This window comes from Acanthisitta chloris, unplaced genomic scaffold, assembly GCF_000695815.1.
Source record: "Acanthisitta chloris isolate BGI_N310 unplaced genomic scaffold, ASM69581v1 scaffold14728, whole genome shotgun sequence".
Classification (NCBI taxonomy): Eukaryota; Metazoa; Chordata; class Aves; order Passeriformes; family Acanthisittidae; genus Acanthisitta; species Acanthisitta chloris.
Window position 1 is genome coordinate 19203 of NW_008688763.1, and position 19951 is coordinate 39153.

Sequence of the window (19951 nt, forward strand, 5' to 3'; positions counted from 1 at the left end):
ACAGAGGTGTGTGCAGGGATAACCGAGGGAACAGTGTGGACAGAAGAGGGAATGAAAGTAAACCACATGATTGACTGCTCTCTCTCACAACACACACGCTCTAACTACGTTTTGTAAAATTTCTGCCTTACATGGTGACTCATTACTTTGCAGCTGCTGCAGTGGCCATGGGGATGTAATACAAGTTGGGGAGGCTGGGAAAAATACTGCAGAGTCACAAATTGATGATGAAAGTGTCTTAAATACTGTTTAGATTTGTTCTGCATTATGAAAGACTTAATGAACCTCTTTGTCCAGAAGGGAAGGGTGAAACAAACAAATAGCAGCTCAGTAACTATGTTACTACCCCTCTGATGCCCTGGCTGCATAGTGTTCCCTATCGGTCCCCCACATTCGCTGCCTCACTGATGGTTACACACTACTGTCAGCCATTCTGGCAGAGCTGACTTGGATTCTTTTCATGAGCCCATCAAGTGGGAAAAATGCAACCCAGGAAGGAGTAATTCCTGCTAAGGTCTGAAAATTACACGTAGATACCTCAAGTTGCTTTGCTAACACCCATTCAGAAAGAGAAAAACTGAGATACTGTCTTTGTTGTCTTGCAGGAGGCAAGGTAATTCAGCACCAAAGTAGACAACTTGGATTTTTCTTGTGCTCAGCATCAAAAACCAGTTGGCAGCTCAACAACTGCCCTCACAGCATATCCTGTCAGGTAAGACCAGATGACCTGGATGTGACATTACGTGGGAGAAGTGACCTGCAGACCCTGTAAGCAGCCCTAAACTTTGCTAACGTGGGTAAAGAAAAAGTCCACAAGACCCTAAAAGATTCTGTTTTCGGGGTACCATCAATACAACTCTGGAGTTACACTGAAAAATCTACTTTCAGTTCTCTGTGTCCAGCCAGGATGGTGTGAGTCAGTTTCATACCTATTCAGATCCAGGTTTTTGGAGGAAATCAATGAAAAACACACTCATTTTTGTTTCTCTTGGTAAGGCTCACTCAACAGAGCAGAAGTACCAAAACATGACCTACAAATTTGCCACCACTAGGAATTCAGGAGACCTCCAACTTCTTTCTGTCCCAGACTAACTGGTGCATATGACTGCTCTGTACCTGGATCTCCTCAATGGTGTGAACAATGAATGTGTCCTGCAGGTCCTCCATGGCCCCTTCCATCCAGTTATTGAAAGGGGCAGCTCGTTTGGCATATTCCAGGTACAGCTGATCAATTGTTTCCAGTAGCTTCTCTGTCCTCTGGATATGCACAAAGAAAGAGAAAGAAAATCAGGAAAGATGGTTAGAAAAGAATAATCACAGACATATGGGTTGTCTGAGCTGCTCCTTCCTTTCAGACCTCCCTGGTGCTTTCAAGATGGCACTACAGTAAAATATCTCTGCTGTTATAGATTACACAGGACAGAATTTTTTCCTCTGAGGGAAATAAAATAAATCTGAGGTCCTTTGAAATAAAACAAGCATGGTCTTTTCAAGAAGAATGAGATTACAAAACAGAAAAAAGTAGAAATAAATCAATAGCCTGAGCAAGCAAACGGCACTATAATTGGGCTGGAAGAAGAAAAATAGGCTAAATATACTGAAATATAGCCCTTGTTTACAGTCAAGGATATTCTAGGAGGTCACAAGTGATCTGAAATTGCTTGTTCCCACTGCAGCTTGCTTCCCACAAATGACCTACCCATGTAATCCCAAAGATCTAACCTCTAACATGTCTCACCTCCAAGGCTTCTCTACGTTTCTGGGTTAGGGCACCCAGATTATCCCACTGATCACAGATCTTCTGGCACCTGGCATTGACACTGGGAGAGTCGTAATAGTCCAGCTCACTATAAGGGGTGAGGGAAAAAGAGACAAGTTGTCAAATAAAAACCTTGTGAAGAAATAAGAGAAACCCATTAGAAATCTTTATCAGTCTCAATGACAGATTCAGACAAAGAGCTCATGGTCTCTGCAAGTAAAGCAAGCCAGGAAGACATCAGTATCTAGTTTTGGAGACACTGTATGATACAGTACATCAAACAGCACAGAACAGGACCACTCAGGGCCTCAACAAATCCTGAGGCTGCTACCTGATGGGAATAATTTGAGACTGGGGGAAGGGAGTCTAGACTTTTGCTCAAGTGGGAATAAGCAGATTACGGGCAGAGCAATCTGCTCCTGTATTCTGCTTAAGAACAACATGCAGGCTAACTACCTGCATCTTGTATAACAGAATGGAAACCAAAGATTTTTATTAAGAGTGCTAAGAAATTGCTTAAGATTGTTCTAAGAGTTGCATGGTACAGGTGGCAAGGAATAGCTAAATTACACAATCCATTAATTTATTTAGGACAATCCCAGAATAACACTGTATGTTTCTCTCTCATATGCCTGACAGAAGGTACTTTGCTGACATATCTATAGGCTGGCACTTATGAAAGACAGGCTGATGAAAGTATGGTTGGGGAAAGGAGAACACAGGGGCAAGCTGAAGCTGGTGGACTTGCATTGCTTTGTGCTCACAGTTCTGCACATGGTCAAAGAGGAAGAAATCTGCAGGCAGAGGGAGACCAGCCAAGCTGGGAAGCATCAGCTTTGAAAGAAAAAGCAGAATAAATCACTGGGATACTGAGTGACCCTGAGCCATCTGATGAGCATTTCTCTAAGCATTAACTCAGGTACACTCTTGCGTCCCCCAGCCTTGTTTCTTCACGCCACTGTATTGCCCTCCTGAGGTGTGTTGGCACAACTGTTGGTGGAGTCTTCCAGTAAACTAGTCAGGAAACTAATTTGGGCTAAAAATAACTTCTTTGCTAGGTTTTTAATCCAGATCAGTTCCTTGATCTACTTTGCTGTAGAGCCAGCACTGCAGATGAAAGAACTCCTTCTGAAAATGTGACTTGTAACACACTCAAGCTGGACCAGTACTGCTGGGGAGGGAAACATACCATGCCCCCAAACATGCCTGGCATGGGTAGCTGCAGTGGCTTCCTCCAGATCCTCTCCATCTCTCTAGCAGTGTATCTCTGCAGGAGGAAAGAGCTCTGCCATGGTTTTTCAGGGTATGGCCTCTTTGCTGAGATGGAAGATGGCTTTTGGAATAATGGCAGAGCCTGTTGTTCCCACACTTTGGAAGAAACCACCTCTCCCACAGCTTAGGCCTTCCCTGGTGCTCTCAGAGCTGTAGCTGCTTTTGCTGACATGTAGCCTGTGCTTTGGAAGTGGCAGGTCAGGTAATGCTTGCTGACTAGCCAGCCTCCGTTTTAATCTTACTGACATGGAGGATTGCCTTGAACCCTCTCCTCCTGTTCCAAGGTCAATCCTCCAGTGGACAAGGAAGCAATTCTGTAAATCTATGTTATTAAACAAGATAATGATCTTGATCCAATAATCCTGATTTTTTTGAGAAAAATGGCTCTTCAGCCCAAGTGTACTGATCTTGGCCCAGACACTAGCTTTAGATAGACCAGTGTGATATATTAATCTTTTTAAAAAATGAAGCAGAGTCAAAACCAAGTCTTTTTTTTACCAAGAAACATGAAGGGTTTCAAAATCTCCCTGTACTGCAGAGGTCAGGTCCTTACCTGCCTGCTATCTCTAACAATCAAATTCCTGCCCTGATGAGCCCCCATTTCCTCTGATAACCTGCATCACTCCAGGAAAAGGAGTGGAGGTGAAAGTTTCCAAGTAGGGAGGGAGCTGAGCTGTTGTGAGGATGCTTTGGAGGAAGTGCTGAACAGAAGAGACATGGTGCAGTATGCCTGGGGCAAAGACTGAGGCCACGATGGGCTCAAGCAGCTTTTTTTTTTATCCTGCTAGAATAAGGTGGACTTTTTTTCTGTTCCTGGAAAAGTATGACAGTGTTACAACTCTGAAACCTAACAGGTGCCAGCAGCAGGTCAGACTCTTCAGGAAAGGGTTCACAGCAGTATAATGAGCTGGAAGAGGGTGGAAACTTGGTTTAGGAATATATTTCTGCCACCTCCTCAACAGCACCCACGACTCATCCATTTTCTGGCCTGCTTTTCTGGTATGTCCAGATACTGGAGAGCAGTATCCTAGATACTGTTTGGAAACACTGGGAATTCCCAGCATTTTTGTATGGGGATGGATTTATGGCTCTCCAGAGGACAAAGCTCATTAAGCCTCCCTGGCCCCAAGGATGGGATATGTGCCGGGGTGCCATACTTCAGCTCTTGTGCAATAGCAGCAATCTGTTCCACGCGGTCCTGGTGTGCAGCCAGGTCACTCTCAAAGGCCTCGTGTTTCTTCAGCAGGGCCTTTATCTCCGAGAGGGTTGCAGTTTCGTAATCCTTCTGCTGCAGCATTGCTTCCTTACCTGGGGAGGGAGCCAAAGGACAGAAGAATGAAGGACAGGACCCAATACCCCCAAAGCCATCTCCCCACCACCCAGGCAGCCTTGGGCACCCTCAAAAAGGGCATCCGCCCCACTCCAGTCACTCTGCCCGAGGTTTGTCCCCGTGCCTGCTGGCCTAGAGATGCACAATCCTCACTTTCAAACCATGGAGTGTAAGTTTACTACTAACAACAGAGAAGGGCACACAGTGTGGCTCAAGCCAGTGCTGTCACAGTTTATATTGGACTTGCCTCAGTATGTATAAACTGAGCTATGTTGGTTTTGTAAATGCCAGCTGTAGCATTTACTGCACAGTAACTTTTCCTGTTCTCTGTAGCTGCTCTCTTCTATCTACAGTTCTCACTTTGCACAGTTAGGGAATGCCAATGTTGACTGCATGATGCAGAACAGAGATCAAGCTGGTTTTCATACATTATTTTCTAATAAAATAAAAAATAAACCTAGCCTTCTGGAGAGGAAACTCTCAAGGAAGGACCCATGCACAATCCGTATCTTCCTTCCTACATAATGGAGAGCACTGTGTCAGGCAATAGGAAGCATGTAGGCATTACCATCTGTCCAGGACTCATGAATTGATGCCTTCTGCCGGAACTTCTCTGCCAGGTGATCCAGCCTCTCTAGCCTTCGGATCTCATTCAATAACCACTCCTCATAGCCCTTCTCAGCCTGTTCTAGGCCACCCCAGGCATTGTTTATATCCTAGGGACAAAAGCATGAGAAGAAAATGCAGATTAGAAGGTGGAGGAAAGATGTATACCAGCATTAGTCTCAGTGAGGTACATGACTCCAACTGATTGGAGGGAGTGACCATCAGCTTCTCATCTCACAATGTTCTGCAGACAGGTCAGGAAGGCAAAGTGCCAGACTTGAGATAAGCAGGACTAGAAGTGTCAGGATATACCTGTCTGCAGAAGAGTCCCTCTGTAAACACTCCCCTGTGTGAATCTTTAACAAAACTCAACCATTTCTGAATCAGAAAGAACAAGAGGTACCCAGACATCTCCTCATAAAGACGTGCAACTTGTGAAGAGCCTCAGAGGCTGATTTAGACACAGGGGAGTAATGATCGCTTGACTCTCTCTTATTGTGGCCTCAATGAACTAGATTTTGTAGGGTTCCTCCCACAGAGTAGCTCACTCCAAGGGTGGGTGTGCTCTGCCCACCGATGGGCAGAAAACGAGTCTCATTTTTTAGACATGGTTGGGGTAAGTACGAGCAGTTACTGCCACTCACCGAGACCATTTTCCCCTCTGAAGGCATGAAGGCTGGCCTGTTGCTGAGTCGCAGTTTGGTCTGCAAAGTGTTGAAATTGATCTCAAGTTGGCACTTCTCTTGGACCTTGGGGGGCTTGTGCAGGCGGCGGTAGTCCCGGAAGTCCTCCAGTTTCTGCTGCATGGCTTGCATGGTGTTCTCTGGGGCCCTGTTCTCCAGCCAGGGAATGGTGCGACGAATCCACTCCAGCAGCTGGAAAGAGCAATGATGAGAAGGTTTGAACTGAAAATTGTGCCAAAACTGCAGGTGTTGCTCTGATTTCTTTAGGGATCATTTATTTCTATGTTTGCTGTCAGAAAGCTTCTGTCACCAGCAGGGCTTGTAAAGAAAAGTTTGCCAGCTTTTTGGAAGTTCATTTTTTTTAATGAGCAGCACATTTCCTAACACTAAGTAGTACTGCTTGTTGCAGCAGTGCCAAACCAACATGCTTAAGGCACAGCTTTTGCACAATCAGGAGCAAAACTATGTCCTCAGATTATGCTAAAGCCTTAGAGTTTTGCTGGACTTTTGCATAACTAAAGGACGCTATAAGTCATACTATCTCCAGAAGGATCTAATGGGAGAAATCAAGTTCTTGCCTTCAGTTACATTTTTCCTGCTCTAGCTTCTTCAAAGTCAGTATTGCTCCTTGAATAGCCCTCCTTAGCAAACCAACTTGAGGAGCCAGCAAAATGCTAATGCAATGGTCAGTCTATAGTGCGAGTGGAGCAGTGTCCTACACTTTTCAGATCAGGCTGAAACCAGGCTTATGGGCTGTGTTTGTTATTCTGTTGTCCATCTTCCCCTCCCTACTTACCTACCACAAACATACTCCAGTCCACATTTGGTCTATTTCTGTAGTTTCACTGCTGTCAGTCTGTCAGACTTCTCAGTTAACCAAAGCAGCCTCCAGCTTGTATCTGACAGATTTTTTTCTAACTATCAGCAAATGCATATTTCTGTCCTCAGTTATCCCTAACTTCCATTCTCTCTGATCCAATTCCTGACTTCTACCTTATATCAGCATATAAGTTGTATGGAAAATGTAACAAAGTTGTATAGTCCTGAGGAATGCAACTTAAACCAGCTTGACTTTTCCTTCAGTTTTAGCATTTCTGTGTCTGCTCTCAATAAACTGAAAAATTCAAAGCTGCTCTACGGAAGCTTTCTGTTTTAAAAGTAGACTGCTCTTGCCTTTAAGGTAAATTCAATCTTTAATTTTTCTCAAGCTAAAAGGGGGGAAAATATAGCAATCTTTAATTTTCCCCCAAGATTAGTTATCAGCATTAAATGCAATTCATTTCTGCATACCACCACCCAGAAACCAACACCTACATCACTGGCCAGTTTTTCATAGTCTTCCATGAGCTGTTCATTTTCTTGGTTGACTGCCAGCACCTTGCAGATACGATTTGCTGCTGTCTCCGCCTGACAAAGAGAAGAAAAACAGACGAAGGGAAAAGCATGAGAAAAAAATAAATCAAAACTTGCAGCTTAGTTTCCTGCTACATACCTGCAGGTAAAGTCTTCTACCCCTGGCTCTAGCAACCTGTCTGCACTTTGAAATGTCTGTCCAGACCTCCCTGCTTTCCATCTGACCTTCTATAATGACTTATTTTTCCCTTTTCAGGTGAATACATTCCTTCAGAGATTCTCAGCTCTACTGATTCCACCCCATATATTGTGGGACAAACGCATTTCTATGCCTTTTCTGAAGCTGCTCCTACAAGAGGGCCCTGTTGTTTGCTTCCTACCAGAGGGACCCTGGCTGCCTCTCCACAAAGCTAGGGGGTTTACACCACCACCTCCACTCCCCATACCAGCATTCAGAGCTGCAATACCAGTAACTGAGCACTGTCCAGCTGATAAGACTGTCTTCATACTTTCACTCCAAGAAAGTACTACCTAAACAATTAATCCATAGACTGGACTTTGGAAAATTCCTAATTTTGTTTGGAAGATAAAATGGTATATACTCCTCTTAACCTTACATTCTGCCCAGCAGAGCTGTCTTACAGCTTTCTCTGCATTTCTGGCACTCATTACAGGGCCACCTCCTCCAGCATCTTGCCACATGACACCTATCATGTATTCAGGGTCTCATGATCCAGCTGAGGACCATTTTCCCCCCCCATTTCTGGGTAAGCTTTCTGCTTACTCTTCCAAAACAAGTCTCACAAAAAAAGAAAGAGCCTGTTGTTACTATTTAGGTTTGGGGTTTTTTCCTTTCTTTCTTTCCATTGTGAGACCAAAACCTTGTTCTCTGCAGGGAGCTGAACACGTTAAAACATGGATTTGGAAAGTAAGGACCAGAAAAATCTCAGCTATGAACTCAGAAGCAGTTAGTCTGCCCTGGAGTCCCATGTATGCATTTGGAATGGGGAACACACAGCAGGCTGATCCTTGCATGGCATGTACCTATGGATATCAGCTCCCTTTATCATTATCATGGTGTGTGCCACGCTGCAAAGCCTTGGAGCATGTACCCTGTGATGGGCATCAGGGCTCAGCACCCTCTTACCACAGTACAGCTATCATCCTGGTGCCTGGGGAAGGTCCTAGAACTACCCACAGGACCCCTATGGAGAAGTCCTCCTTACAGAGGCTAAGTGGAAATATGGAGGAGAGGGTACATGCCAACACTACAACAGACCAACTGTGAATGGTGTGTCCTGCCTTAAAACTACGTTTGGGAGGGATGCCAAAAGAAGTTTTGCTGAGCTTATAGCTGGTAAGTTTCAACCCTTTTCTATTTTTAAAAGACCTTTTATTATCTGTTTATTCAATCTCCAAGGACATTTGAGAAGAATCCTCTAATTTTTGCAGCTGACATGAAGCAGCAAGAATAGCAATAAAGTCATAGGCTGTACAGTGATGTATGGATTGCTAAGGCCCCTGGGGACATGGCAATATTATTCATTTGTAAGAAGCTGTAAAAACATATATTCAGTCATCTGTGCCTTCACTAAGGCAGACCAGCTAGCAGACACACAGATATCAACTAACTTAAAACAGAGACCTGTACAGGAAAGAGCAATTTCACTTTAAAAACGCCCCTGCATAAAGTGCAAACAAAGGTTACATTTAAGAAAGCTTGTACTTTGATCTGGTTTTAACTTATGTTTGTACTCTAATGGAGTGCTTTTTGATATCCAGAGACAACTATAGACATGGGATCAAGTGGCGTGTCAAAAAGACATTGCCAAAGTACTGCCATGATGTGCCTACAGACTGCAGTGAACTGACAGTACAAATGTTTATCTCCATCATTCCAAAAGAGGACTTCAGTGCAAATTCTTAACTTCCTTGTTTTCACACCCCATGAGCTCACTGCAGCAACAGCCAGCTGTGCAGGCAGGACCCCATTTCACTGAGGCATATTTACATTTGTCTGATGACAGACTTTCTCTAGCTGCCCAAGTCCTTAAATATATATATGTGTATCAATGTGTGTTGAAAAACTGTCCAAACACCAGAACTCTGAGAATGTCAGCAGTTGACATTATTTGTATTACCCTAACGGCAGAAATGTAGAGGCTCTCTCTCCCCTACCATTATTGCCTCCCAGTGGTTCTTGCCTACTCCTACTACTGCTCTATTTAATAGTGTATAGATGCTGCAGCTGCAGGAAAGGCTCTGTGGCCACTATCACCATTAATGCCATGAGCAACATGTTACACTGACTTGCTCTTAGCAAGGTAGGACCAAAGGATCTCTGTCCTTTCAGGTATTCACAAATACCCTCCACACTGCTGCTAATGAGTTGCTCTGTGGTGACGACAACCTCAAAATTGAAGTGAAACACTTTTAGGTAAAAGAAGAATGGCACACCAAGATGTTTACCTGAGGCCAAGGCAGCTCTACACCTTCATTAGTGAAGCCATTTTGGCTTCTTCGCACTGCTAAAAGGCAACAATGCATTTAGGATGCTCGTGCTGGCTCCAGACAAGCCAGGATACCCACAAAACATGGAACAGCACTAAGAACGTGCACCATTCTCGGGGTCTGGAAGCTACATAACCTGTATTCTCAGAGAATCTGTGTGAGCTGATCAGCTTCAGTGTAACATCATGCTGACACACTATACTACTTGCACTCAGAGACTGTGGGGAGGGCAAGCCCAGGGCATTCTGCTTGATACCACAACTGCCATGTATATGTACCTGCTGTTTGGTACAATCAAACCAAAAAACTCAATAGCCAAAGTAGCAGTAATTTATCTGCTTTTTGTCTTTTCTGTACTTCTCAACCACAACTTGAACTATTTAGGATGGAAGTAGAGCTAGCCTTCTCTCTAGTTCATGGATCCAAGTCTTTCTGCTGAGGAGAATCATAAAGGAAGGCATTCCCACAGCGCACTATGTAGGGATGCCAGATGTTCTCTGGCCCTAGGGGAAGATGCCTGCCCGCTGCTGTCCTCTGAGGGCCACTCCAGAATACTGTACATCAAACACAATCTCTTAATAAAATGGTAAAACATTAGTTAGAAATTTTCACCCCAGAAATCAAGTTTACAAAATATTAAGCCAACAAGTAGTTGCATGCATTTAGTGTGAAAGTCAGAAGCAGTTAGAAAACAAGCAAACCAACCAAAGCAAGTATACCTACAAATATATATATAAAAAATGGCATAAAGAAAAAGCAGCCATCTACACACACGTCAGGCTGGGGACCCTGTACCTTCAAAGGCCCAGTATAAGAGAGTGAAAGAAGCAGAAAGCAGCTCATGGAACTTCCCCTTCAGGACTGGTGGCAGTAATGAAAAATCTGGATGAAAAATGGAGCGATATCAGAGTAAGTCACCTAACCGTGCACAAGGCAGCAACATAGTAATATCTGGGCTGGGGCTTGTACTCAGTAATAATCACTTTGCATTTGCCTGGGGGCATGAATCTGTGTCACTCAGCAACTGGCTAATGTATGGCTAGGGCAGCTCTAAAAAGGAGCTGTGCCCCTTCTGCCAGAGACCAGTTGAGGTGCTGGCCCATCAGGACTGCTAAAGAACTAATAAACTATTAAATCTTCCCTGTAAGCCAGTTTGACTACATGGAATAGAAACTTCCATAACTAAGAAGCTTCATTTCTAGTTCTTGCCCCAGCTATTTGATTCAGGTCCTGAGGCAAGTAAAAGGTTGTTTTCAGTTATCCCAGGAGACCTAGCATCCACTTAAATTGCTGATGAGGGCATGGAACCTGCTGAGCAGGTTTCCAAGTCATGGAATGGGTGCAGAGAGAAGAGGAAGGGATTGGTGATGGGCAAGGCTGCTCCTGCAGCAGGCTACAACCCTCCTCATACTGTGGTTTGTTGTTTCCTCAATCTGGAGTTCCCCAGGTTAAGCAGACAGCATGGAGCAGTCCCTCAGGGCACCTGGCAAACAGCAGGCTTTATCACAGGGCTGGCATGAGTTCTGAGACTACAGTCTTCCTGGGCAAGTATCAGCTGGCTGGAGCTCTCAGTCTGGTGTTAAGGGCTTTGAGCAAAAAAAGGCCCCACAGAATCACAAAGCAGTATCCTAGCAGGAAAGTCATGACTACACAAATTATGCCAAATGGGCAAGTCCACTGTATTGCTGCAGGACATATTTCAAGTTGCTTGGAAACAAGACAGTATCACATAAGTTACATGAAATGGGGCAGAGAACAAAAAAGCTTGAACTAAAGAGCTGCTCCCTGGAACATACTGCCTGCATTTGCCCTTTGAAAGCCAGCATCAGCATGGTATCTGCATCAACGTTGGGACCATCAGCATGCTTTGTACGAAAGAGATGGAATCTTCCTGGAGTCAAGTTAGCCCTCAAGCTGGGCAACACAAGGACTATGTCTCAAATAGAAACGGCCTACTGTGAGAAAGAAGTTGGGGCTGGGGGAAGATTTGAATTCTGTTTGTAAAATGAAGAATGTAGTCTTGGACTTGGATTTTTTTGTTCCAATGTCTACAATCTGAAATTAGCAGTAATCTTGTGGAAAGGCTGCAGCCCAGCCAGGCTATGACGTGGGAGGAAAGGATGGACCTTCTTCTTCTATTCAAAGGATTGCAGGGAAATTGCCATTTTGGAGGAAGTTTGCCCAAAGGCGAACTGTGACTAGTTGGTTCCAAAAATCCTGATGTCAGGCAAAGAGACTCTGGAGTAAAGAGAAAGCAGAGAAAGAAGAAAGGAAGGTCTGAAGCTATGGAAATGGGCAAGGCAGAGGAAAGAAACAAAACATATAGATGGTTTGGGAAACAGAGAATGACCAGGGAGAAACAAGGAATGGAAAAGCATGTGAGTTTGGGAAAGCTCAAGGCCTGGTAGAAATTAACTTTGCGGCTGGAGCACAAAAGTGCTATGTATCCAGCTCACAGATGATTCAGCCTAGGATAAGACCACTGACCTAGTGGGGGCTGAGTGTAGAAGGCAGGATGACAGCCCAAGGAGGACTGGTTGTGATTTCCTGCAGTGGGAGGATTTGATTGTGGTACCTCTGGAGGTGCATTGCCTGGCCAGGACAATGTCCACTAGTCACTGAAAGGGTACTGCCTGCCAGAGCAGACATCATTCATCTTTCAATGCCAGCTTCACCAAATGCTTTCTCCTCTGCTGATGGGTGAAACTGGAGGGAAGGAGCAGCTGAAGCCTGTCTGAAAGAACATTTACATCACTTCTCCAGCAAGACTATGGATGGCACATCCAAGTGCATCGCTGGATGCACTGGGCTTCCCTGCAAACGCCCTGGAGTGGATAGGGGTTCTGTCATGTTCCTCGGTGGAGAGGAGCAGTGGGCAGGGCAGGTTGAGGGGGGAAGTTGTTAGTCGTAAAGTCTCACCTTCTGTGCCCCTGAGAAGGCGTGGTAGTAACATGAGACATAGGTCATTATGGCCTTCTCATCCGGCCTTAGCGTGCCTATAATATCTGTGCAGAGAAGGAAAAGAGGTTGAAAGGATAAAGTAAGAAGCAGCACATAGGATAAAACAAAACAATCATGGGTGGCGTGAGAGAGGGGGAGAAAACTTCCCATCATGCATTGCAGGACAGGCCAAACAGATTTCCATGCGGAGAGCTGGGAATTCGGATCAGAAGGTGGCTAGCAGCGTTGGCTTGTGGCTCAAAGCGGCACCCCTCTCTCCCTCCCCCGCCAATCCAGGGGGATCCTGAGATGAGGATCTGGGCTCTGCACCTTCACAGCTGCAGTGTGGGTCCTGGCCCAAGGATGCAAGCAGGTTGTTTGGAGGTCTGAACACCCGCGCTCAAGGCCCTTCTGTACGCCGAGGAGCTAGAGATAAGAACCTTCCTACACAGTGCACTTCCTACACAGTATCTGCTCTGCTGCAACGTGCACTGCCTGTTCCTAAGGCATTGAAGTACAGGCGGCTGCTTGGTTCTGGCAAGAGATGTGTGCAAGGTTTCACCCACAAAATGTTTTCCTTAAGTGACTCCATTACTGACAGGAAAATGGCAAAGCCAGAAGCAGCAAGGACTCAATTGCCCGATTTCCAGCACAGTGGGTGAGAAAAGAGAGGAAAAAAGAAATATCTGAACAAAACCAGCATCTCTGTCATGATATGCAACGCTCTGTTTGCAAAATCACCATAGATGTACTCGTTAGACATGCTTTGTAAGACCCAGGTGAACTGGGACTGAATTTATGGCACAACTTGAGAAAGCAGCAGGTCCAGACCTTGAAGCACGGGTGCGGAACCTGCAGCATACACAAGGCAAAAGATAAAGCTTTGGGTATTCATTAAACCCTTCAATAAAACCCCAAGTCACCTCTGTTTCTCCATCTTTGAAAAAGAAAAAAAAAAGTGAACAGGTATCTGTGTTGTTTCCTGTGGGGGCAGGCTGCAGTGTCCTGCTGAGCAGAGCATCTATATGATGGTCTCCACCTTTGTGAGACCAGGCCATCCCAGCTCAGATTTACCAAGAACAGGAGATGCAGGTCCTCAGCCATCAGGGCAGCAGTTCATAAGCCAAATGGAGAAGGCAGAGCTCTTCATTCCCTCAAATTTGTGTGTGTGCCATGGTGTGCCTTAACTAAGTGCCACTGGAAGTACTACCCTGCTGACTACAGGGAAATGGGACTCCTGGCTCCCTCGCCCCATGTATTATATCTGGCGCACCACTTTGAACCAACAGCCAACTCTACTAAGAACATAATAATAATAAAGATGCCCGTAGCTAGAGAGGAGAGAGAGAAAGAAAAAAAGGTTTGGACATTAGCAATGGCACCAGGTGTGCTCTGTGGAGGGAGCTTGGGATCCTGCGATACCTTCTGGGCTCCTGAGAAGGCGTGGTAGAAGCTAGAAACATAGGTCATGATGGCTTTCTCGTCAGGACGGGCAGTTCCAACAATGTCTGTCAAAAAAAACCTCACGTTAAGAGCATAATCAACTGATGGGAGGAAAGCAAAGGAGAGGTAGAACCACAACTGTCCAGGAGGCCTGCTGGGGTATAACTTTGTCATAGCAATTCCACAGTGCTTCCCAGCATTCCACAGAAGATGCATATCTCTCAGAAGCCAGGATCACCCTTCTGGTTCCCCTCCCTCATGATAAAATTGCTTCCAGGGTCTGGCCAGGCAGAAGCATTTTATAATAATAGTATCATGCCCTCAAAAGGAAGACCACCAGAAATACCAGACAGAGGCCAGAAATAAAGCCTGGAGCAAAAGGAATACAGTCCTAACACCATACATTAACTCAGTATTTGGCCCAAATCTTGAAAGGGAACACTTCAGTCAGCAGATGACATAGTCAGGTGTTACTCATCTCTGCCTAGTGTGTCAACCCCAGGTTAAGATCTCCATGCCAGACTCAGAAGACTGAGGGGCACAGAAGGAAGTAGAACACATAACTCATTATTCCCTTGTAACTTTTTCCCTATACATTTACTATGTGGTGATGGAGGAGGGGGCAGTCAGAGGTTACTGAATTCTTCTACAAAAGAAGTCCACCTAGAAGAAGTGGGAAATTTCTTGAAAAAAAGCAAGTTAAAAGCCATTGGGTTCTACTTTACCTTCTGCATCCAGCATCTTGGGAATATCCAGATATTTCTCAGCCACATCAAAAGCTGTGTTTAGATTAGTGAGTGGATCATCCTGGGAAAGAAACAGAGCCAGAGCATCAGCATCAACTTGTAACAAGGTACACAGCATTTCTCTCAGAGCTGTTACACTTGGTTTGGTTCAGGTAACTGTGCTGTCCAGACAAAATTATGTGTGAAGCTTCATGTAGCAGGATGAAATAATTAGCTTCCTTTTGAAAGCAGAGCCTGGAGACTCATGATAGGATAATTAACATATAGTTTATGTACTTGCAACAAGAAGGAATAATACATTTTGCCTCAAACCTAGTTTACAGCAAAATTAGCTTCACATCATACTGATAGTAAATTATAAGACTATATATTTACATGTCATGTTTATATTAGGTTTGCAACTTCTATTTTAAAGAACCCCAGAGCAGTGTATCTGTTAGAACATCTAAGCAATACTAAAATAGTAACAACATCTGCAACGGATGCTGTCCTTAGCTGGTGTACAGTTTGTTGAACACCAGTTGAGTGGGAGGAAGAGAAATGCTTTAACAAATCTCTACAAAATAAATACATATAAAAGTACCCATTTTGCCATGAGTATTGCTTTTCCTCCTGCACAGGACTTGACATTTCCTTAGCGCATATCTATCGCTCTCTATATGAACCTTCTGCTATGGCAGGATGCACTTCAGGTACAGACATCAATAGAGAGTAATCAAATCCTAAACAAAGCTAAATGTGACTTATCATCATGAGTAGTACCACAAAGGTAAGCAGATTTTAAAGTACCACACAAGAGAATGGGAAACACAAATGTCACTTTGGAAATGAAAGACTTCTGCAAATTGTTTCCAGCATTCAGACATAACAATCAGCAACAAGACACCTGCCAACCTGTATGAGATCCTCATACAAGCCTGGTTCTATATTCCTGTATAACCATGATACCTAATTGTTCTGGAAGATTGATCCACTTAATGGGTGACAAATGACATTTGTACTATCAGTTTCTATTGCTGAGACAGATGGTTTCTGCTTCTTTCTGGATGAAAGATTGTGCATAAGCTGCCAGCGCTTAGCCACCTTGTTTGGTGTCTTTCAGGAGAGGGGAAAGATGGGATGGTACTCTCCATACTGTCAATTGTGGCATTCACACTGAGACCCACAAAAAAAAAATTAGGAAATAAGGAGTATAATTATTTCATGTTCTTTCTAGAGAGGCATCCATGTTCTGTTTCTTTTCTATTTGAGATAATGTGCCTTTGCTTATTGCATTGACTTGGAAGATTAAGCTCTGCTTGAACTCTAATCAACAGGCAGTTTTCTTTGAACCCACCCAGCACAAAAGATGAAGCTAAGCAGGCTTGAGCAGACAGGGTATGGGCATGTAGAAAACTTCCTTTATGGCACTGGTCATTATGTAGCCCTCGGATTATAGCCAGGAAACTGAGCTGTTCTGAAAAGCAGTTTCCTGCAGTATTTCCCTAGCAATCAATGCATGTATTAGGCTGGCACCCCATATCAGCATCATATTCCTTCAGGTGATTGCCTCCAGTAGACAGCAACATTTCACGTACCAAAGTAAATCACACACAGAGCCCATTAAAACAGATATGACCAGTGATATGTGCTTAGTCAATATTGGAATAAGCCAATATTAAGCAAGGAAGTGTTGCACAGGCATGATGTGATGAAGCCAGCAGCTGTCACACAGGGTAACAGTGTCAAACAGTACTTTATATAATAAACTTTCAATGTATTTCAATGTACTACATCAGATATGTCTATATCTACCTCCTCAGAATTTAGCAGTGGTGCAGGCAGTGGATTTTTACCATCCTCCAGCCACAAGAAACCACCCTATGCTATTGAATTAGAGGCTAGTATCATTTCAACTTCATTCTACTTATTGTCTGTGCCTGCTGTGGAGAAACCTCTATGAACCCAAAGTGTAACCAAAAGCCTTATGTGAGACCAGTTGGTATATAACATACCATGTTCACTATGTGTAGATAAGGCCTCAGCTCCATTTAGGAAGAAAAAGTAATAGTCTTTCTTTCACTCAATTGCAGCAGCATCCAGAAATCCTAAGTGGCAGCTCCTTTGCCAGTGCTCCCCTAGCCCATGTGTCATTTTATACTTCTGTAGAAATGTCACCCCTGTGTACCAAATTTCAGCCTATGCTGACCACAACCATCACGGTGTTGTTAACACCCTGATAAGAGTGTTTAGTATTAACACAAACCCTTCCTTAGCACAGACCTATCTGAACGAGCTGCCTGAAGATCTGTCAGCCTCTCCTGGAGGAAAGGGAGGAGCAAACTCACTGCAGATAGCTTTCCTATCAGTCTGCAAAACACCAGAGGCAATGTTGCCAAAGGTTAAAGAGAAATTTTAAGCTGAGAGCTGGGAGAGGTTTCCTGATGGGAAAACTTACTGGGCTTGGGCAGTCCCAAAGGAAGGGCTGGAAGTCTTAATGTGTGGGAAACTGGAGACTCACCTAGATGAAGCCAGCATATTTTTACTTCATATGCAAGAGAGATGTGCGATCACAATGTCTCTTGGGGAGTGAAACTAAAGATAGTTAACCTGCTTCCAAAAGTGCTAAGTCCAAGACTAGCTCCAAGATGAGCAGAGAGCTAAATCCAAGCAAGTCCTGTTCCCTGTAGGAAAAGCTTCACCCCTCAAGGACAGTGCAGCTGCTCATCATGCAAGTGCTGCTTCTTTGTGCAAGACTTAGGGCTTCCCCGGCGTCTTGTCCAAGACTACAACAGGGTCTTCAAGCCCTGTGAAATCCTTCTGAACTCCACCATTTTCTGTGCCATCCCATCTTACACCAGCTAATAATTACTTCAAATCACCTGTTTCAGTTAACACCCATGAAAAGGGGTAGCGTAGTAAAGACTGGCCAGGAAGGTCCAAGCAAGCCTCACACTGCAGCACCACAGCTGCAGGCACACTTTCACGACCCAAAGGCAGCAGAGCAAACAAAAAACAAGTCACCTGTCCCCTGATTCTTTCCACAGCTGAAACACTCCCCCCCCAAAGAGCACTGACCCAGATGAAGTTCTGCAGAGATGCCTCAACTCCTATTCCATTTACATGGACATAGCAACTGCAGAGGCATGAAGAGGAACAGTAACTTGCCAGGTTCTAGCTGGGAAGAAAGCTACAGTTTTATCACAGAGGAGTCACTTTGTTTTAACGGTGGCAGACAGCAAACCTGCCCTAAACAGATGCCGACCTCGCACATTCTCTGCTTTCGCTGACTAAAGACTATCGCAGCTCTTCATCTTTCACCACAATCTAAACTCACACAGGGACTCTTCTGTCTTCCTCCAGCTATTTCCAAGTCCTTGCAGCACACAAGGTTGCCATGGCAATTATTGCAATGTGACATAAAAAAATTCTTTTACTAACTAGCAATCAGGAAAGGAGATGGAGGGGGAGGAAAATTGAGAGAGAGCAAGCACTTACTATATCTGCCAGAGTTGAAGACACTAGGAAAGAAATCCAAAACTCATGTTTTCAGGAATATCTGTAATAAATGCATACAACACAGCAATATACAGATCACAGTTCTACATGGATTGTGGTATATGAGGGGGTGTCAGAGCCATCAGTCAATCACTGTATGTGATAAAAATATCTTAGCTGTGGCTCACAGTTGAGCTACAGTCAGAGGTAAAAGGAGGAAGGGAAACCCCATCTTCTGCATACCCATCACATGCAGACCATGAGCTGAATCCTTAGACCTTACCTACAGTGAGCTGAGCAATAGCAGACAGACCTGCCCTGAATAGAAACCATTTAAACAAGTAAGTAGCTGTGGTGTCAGGGAATCACTGACACCAAGCTAGGTAGACCTGCACCTTTTATTTTGAGGCCTGAACTATGCAAGTAACTTTAGCTATGCAGTGCACATATGCAGAAAAGAATTATGCTTATTCCACTAATATAGCTAGCCAGGACCAAACTCAATACAAAATGCTGCTGACCAAAGAAATTGGTCAGTTCTGGGAAAGAGACATGCAGCTACTACACTGGCTACTGGCATACACTGCCAATACAGGGTCTGTTGCATAGACACAGCCTCTGTGAAAGAGCAGAAAACACTAAAACTGCAAAAGAATGTTGCCCTAATAGGGCAATGCAGAACTCTTCGGCAGCTTGGACTGACTTCACCTCTCTATCTTGTACATTTGTGTATGCATACACAAGCACACACAGCATCGCCAAAGGCACACACAACAGAGATGCCACTAATTGCTCCCTAGAGCTGGAAAAGACCTTGAGGTAGATCTCTAATCTACTATGTACTGTAATGGCTGATTCTCAGGAGCCTTTCTCACGTTTATACATTCCACAAACATGTTTCAAACATCTAACACAAAAAAGGCCACTTCCCTTCAGCACAAATCAACTGTCAGAGCTAAACGCTAGGTTCTGAGCTAAGTTCTTCCCAGCTGTTTGCTTGAGATTTCAGCTGTTGTAGAGTTCTCTAACATGGAATTAATCGTGTGCCTTTGGAGTAATTGAGGCAGACCAACAACAAAAACGAAACAGAAAGAGTCAGAAGACTGCAGGAAAGCAGTGGGAACCTGATGACAGACAGGATCAAAGGTAGTAGGAGAAAGCCCTTTCCATCTACATTGATTTTGGCTAGAACAATCACCCTATCTTTCACCTTAAAAAGCCTGCAGGCAAGATTACCAAATAACTTACTTTCCTTCACTCTATTTTCACTTGGGTTTGGGCTTTGTTGATAAGAGAGTGCTGTAGCATATACCTGGCTGGGTTTGTCAGACACACATTGCTTAGCTACTTTATTTTACCAACATCAGGCACTGAAAATGTAACCCAAATAATTCCTTTTCTTATTGCTGCTGTTTATGTAAACAAGTACCAGTCTCCCCCGCTGTTTATGCATCACGTGCTGACTCCAGACATGAAAACTGATCAGATAATATAATTGACTGCTCTGCAAGACAGTAAAGATCTAAAAGGTTACTGAAAAGCAGACAAAGCATTGTACCAGTCACTGCCTCAAGGATGCAACTAATTTAATTAAGTCATTTACATTTCATCTATTTGCACAGCAATCCAACAGCTCAGGTCTATTGGTGATCAGCTTCTATGTTTATTTCCTTGGCTAACCTCAAGTATGTACACACAGCCCACAACATCTGACAGACAAACATTTTGTGTGTTAGCCTCAGTAACGACACATGAATTATGGTCTTGATGACATTTCATTCTCCAGGTGCAGAGATACAGTGAAACTGGGTCCCAGCAGACTGCAGGAATG

At 44.2% G+C, this 19951-nt stretch overlaps 1 protein-coding gene across 1 annotated transcript in view; it reads right to left on the reverse strand.

Annotated features, from left to right (window-relative positions):
* Positions 1–19951, reverse strand: part of LOC103808377 (alpha-actinin-1) — a 45598-nt gene that overhangs the window by 10690 nt on the left and 14957 nt on the right. Inside the window, exons 6-14 of the mRNA XM_009081159.1 lie at positions 14623–14704; positions 13837–13962; positions 12434–12519; positions 6965–7057; positions 5612–5842; positions 4930–5077; positions 4189–4339; positions 1739–1847; positions 1117–1257 (exon numbers count right to left, since the gene is read on the reverse strand). Of these exons, the coding sequence (XP_009079407.1) occupies positions 1117–1257; positions 1739–1847; positions 4189–4339; positions 4930–5077; positions 5612–5842; positions 6965–7057; positions 12434–12519; positions 13837–13962; positions 14623–14704 (1167 nt within the window). The remainder of the gene's footprint in view (positions 1–1116; positions 1258–1738; positions 1848–4188; positions 4340–4929; positions 5078–5611; positions 5843–6964; positions 7058–12433; positions 12520–13836; positions 13963–14622; positions 14705–19951) is intronic.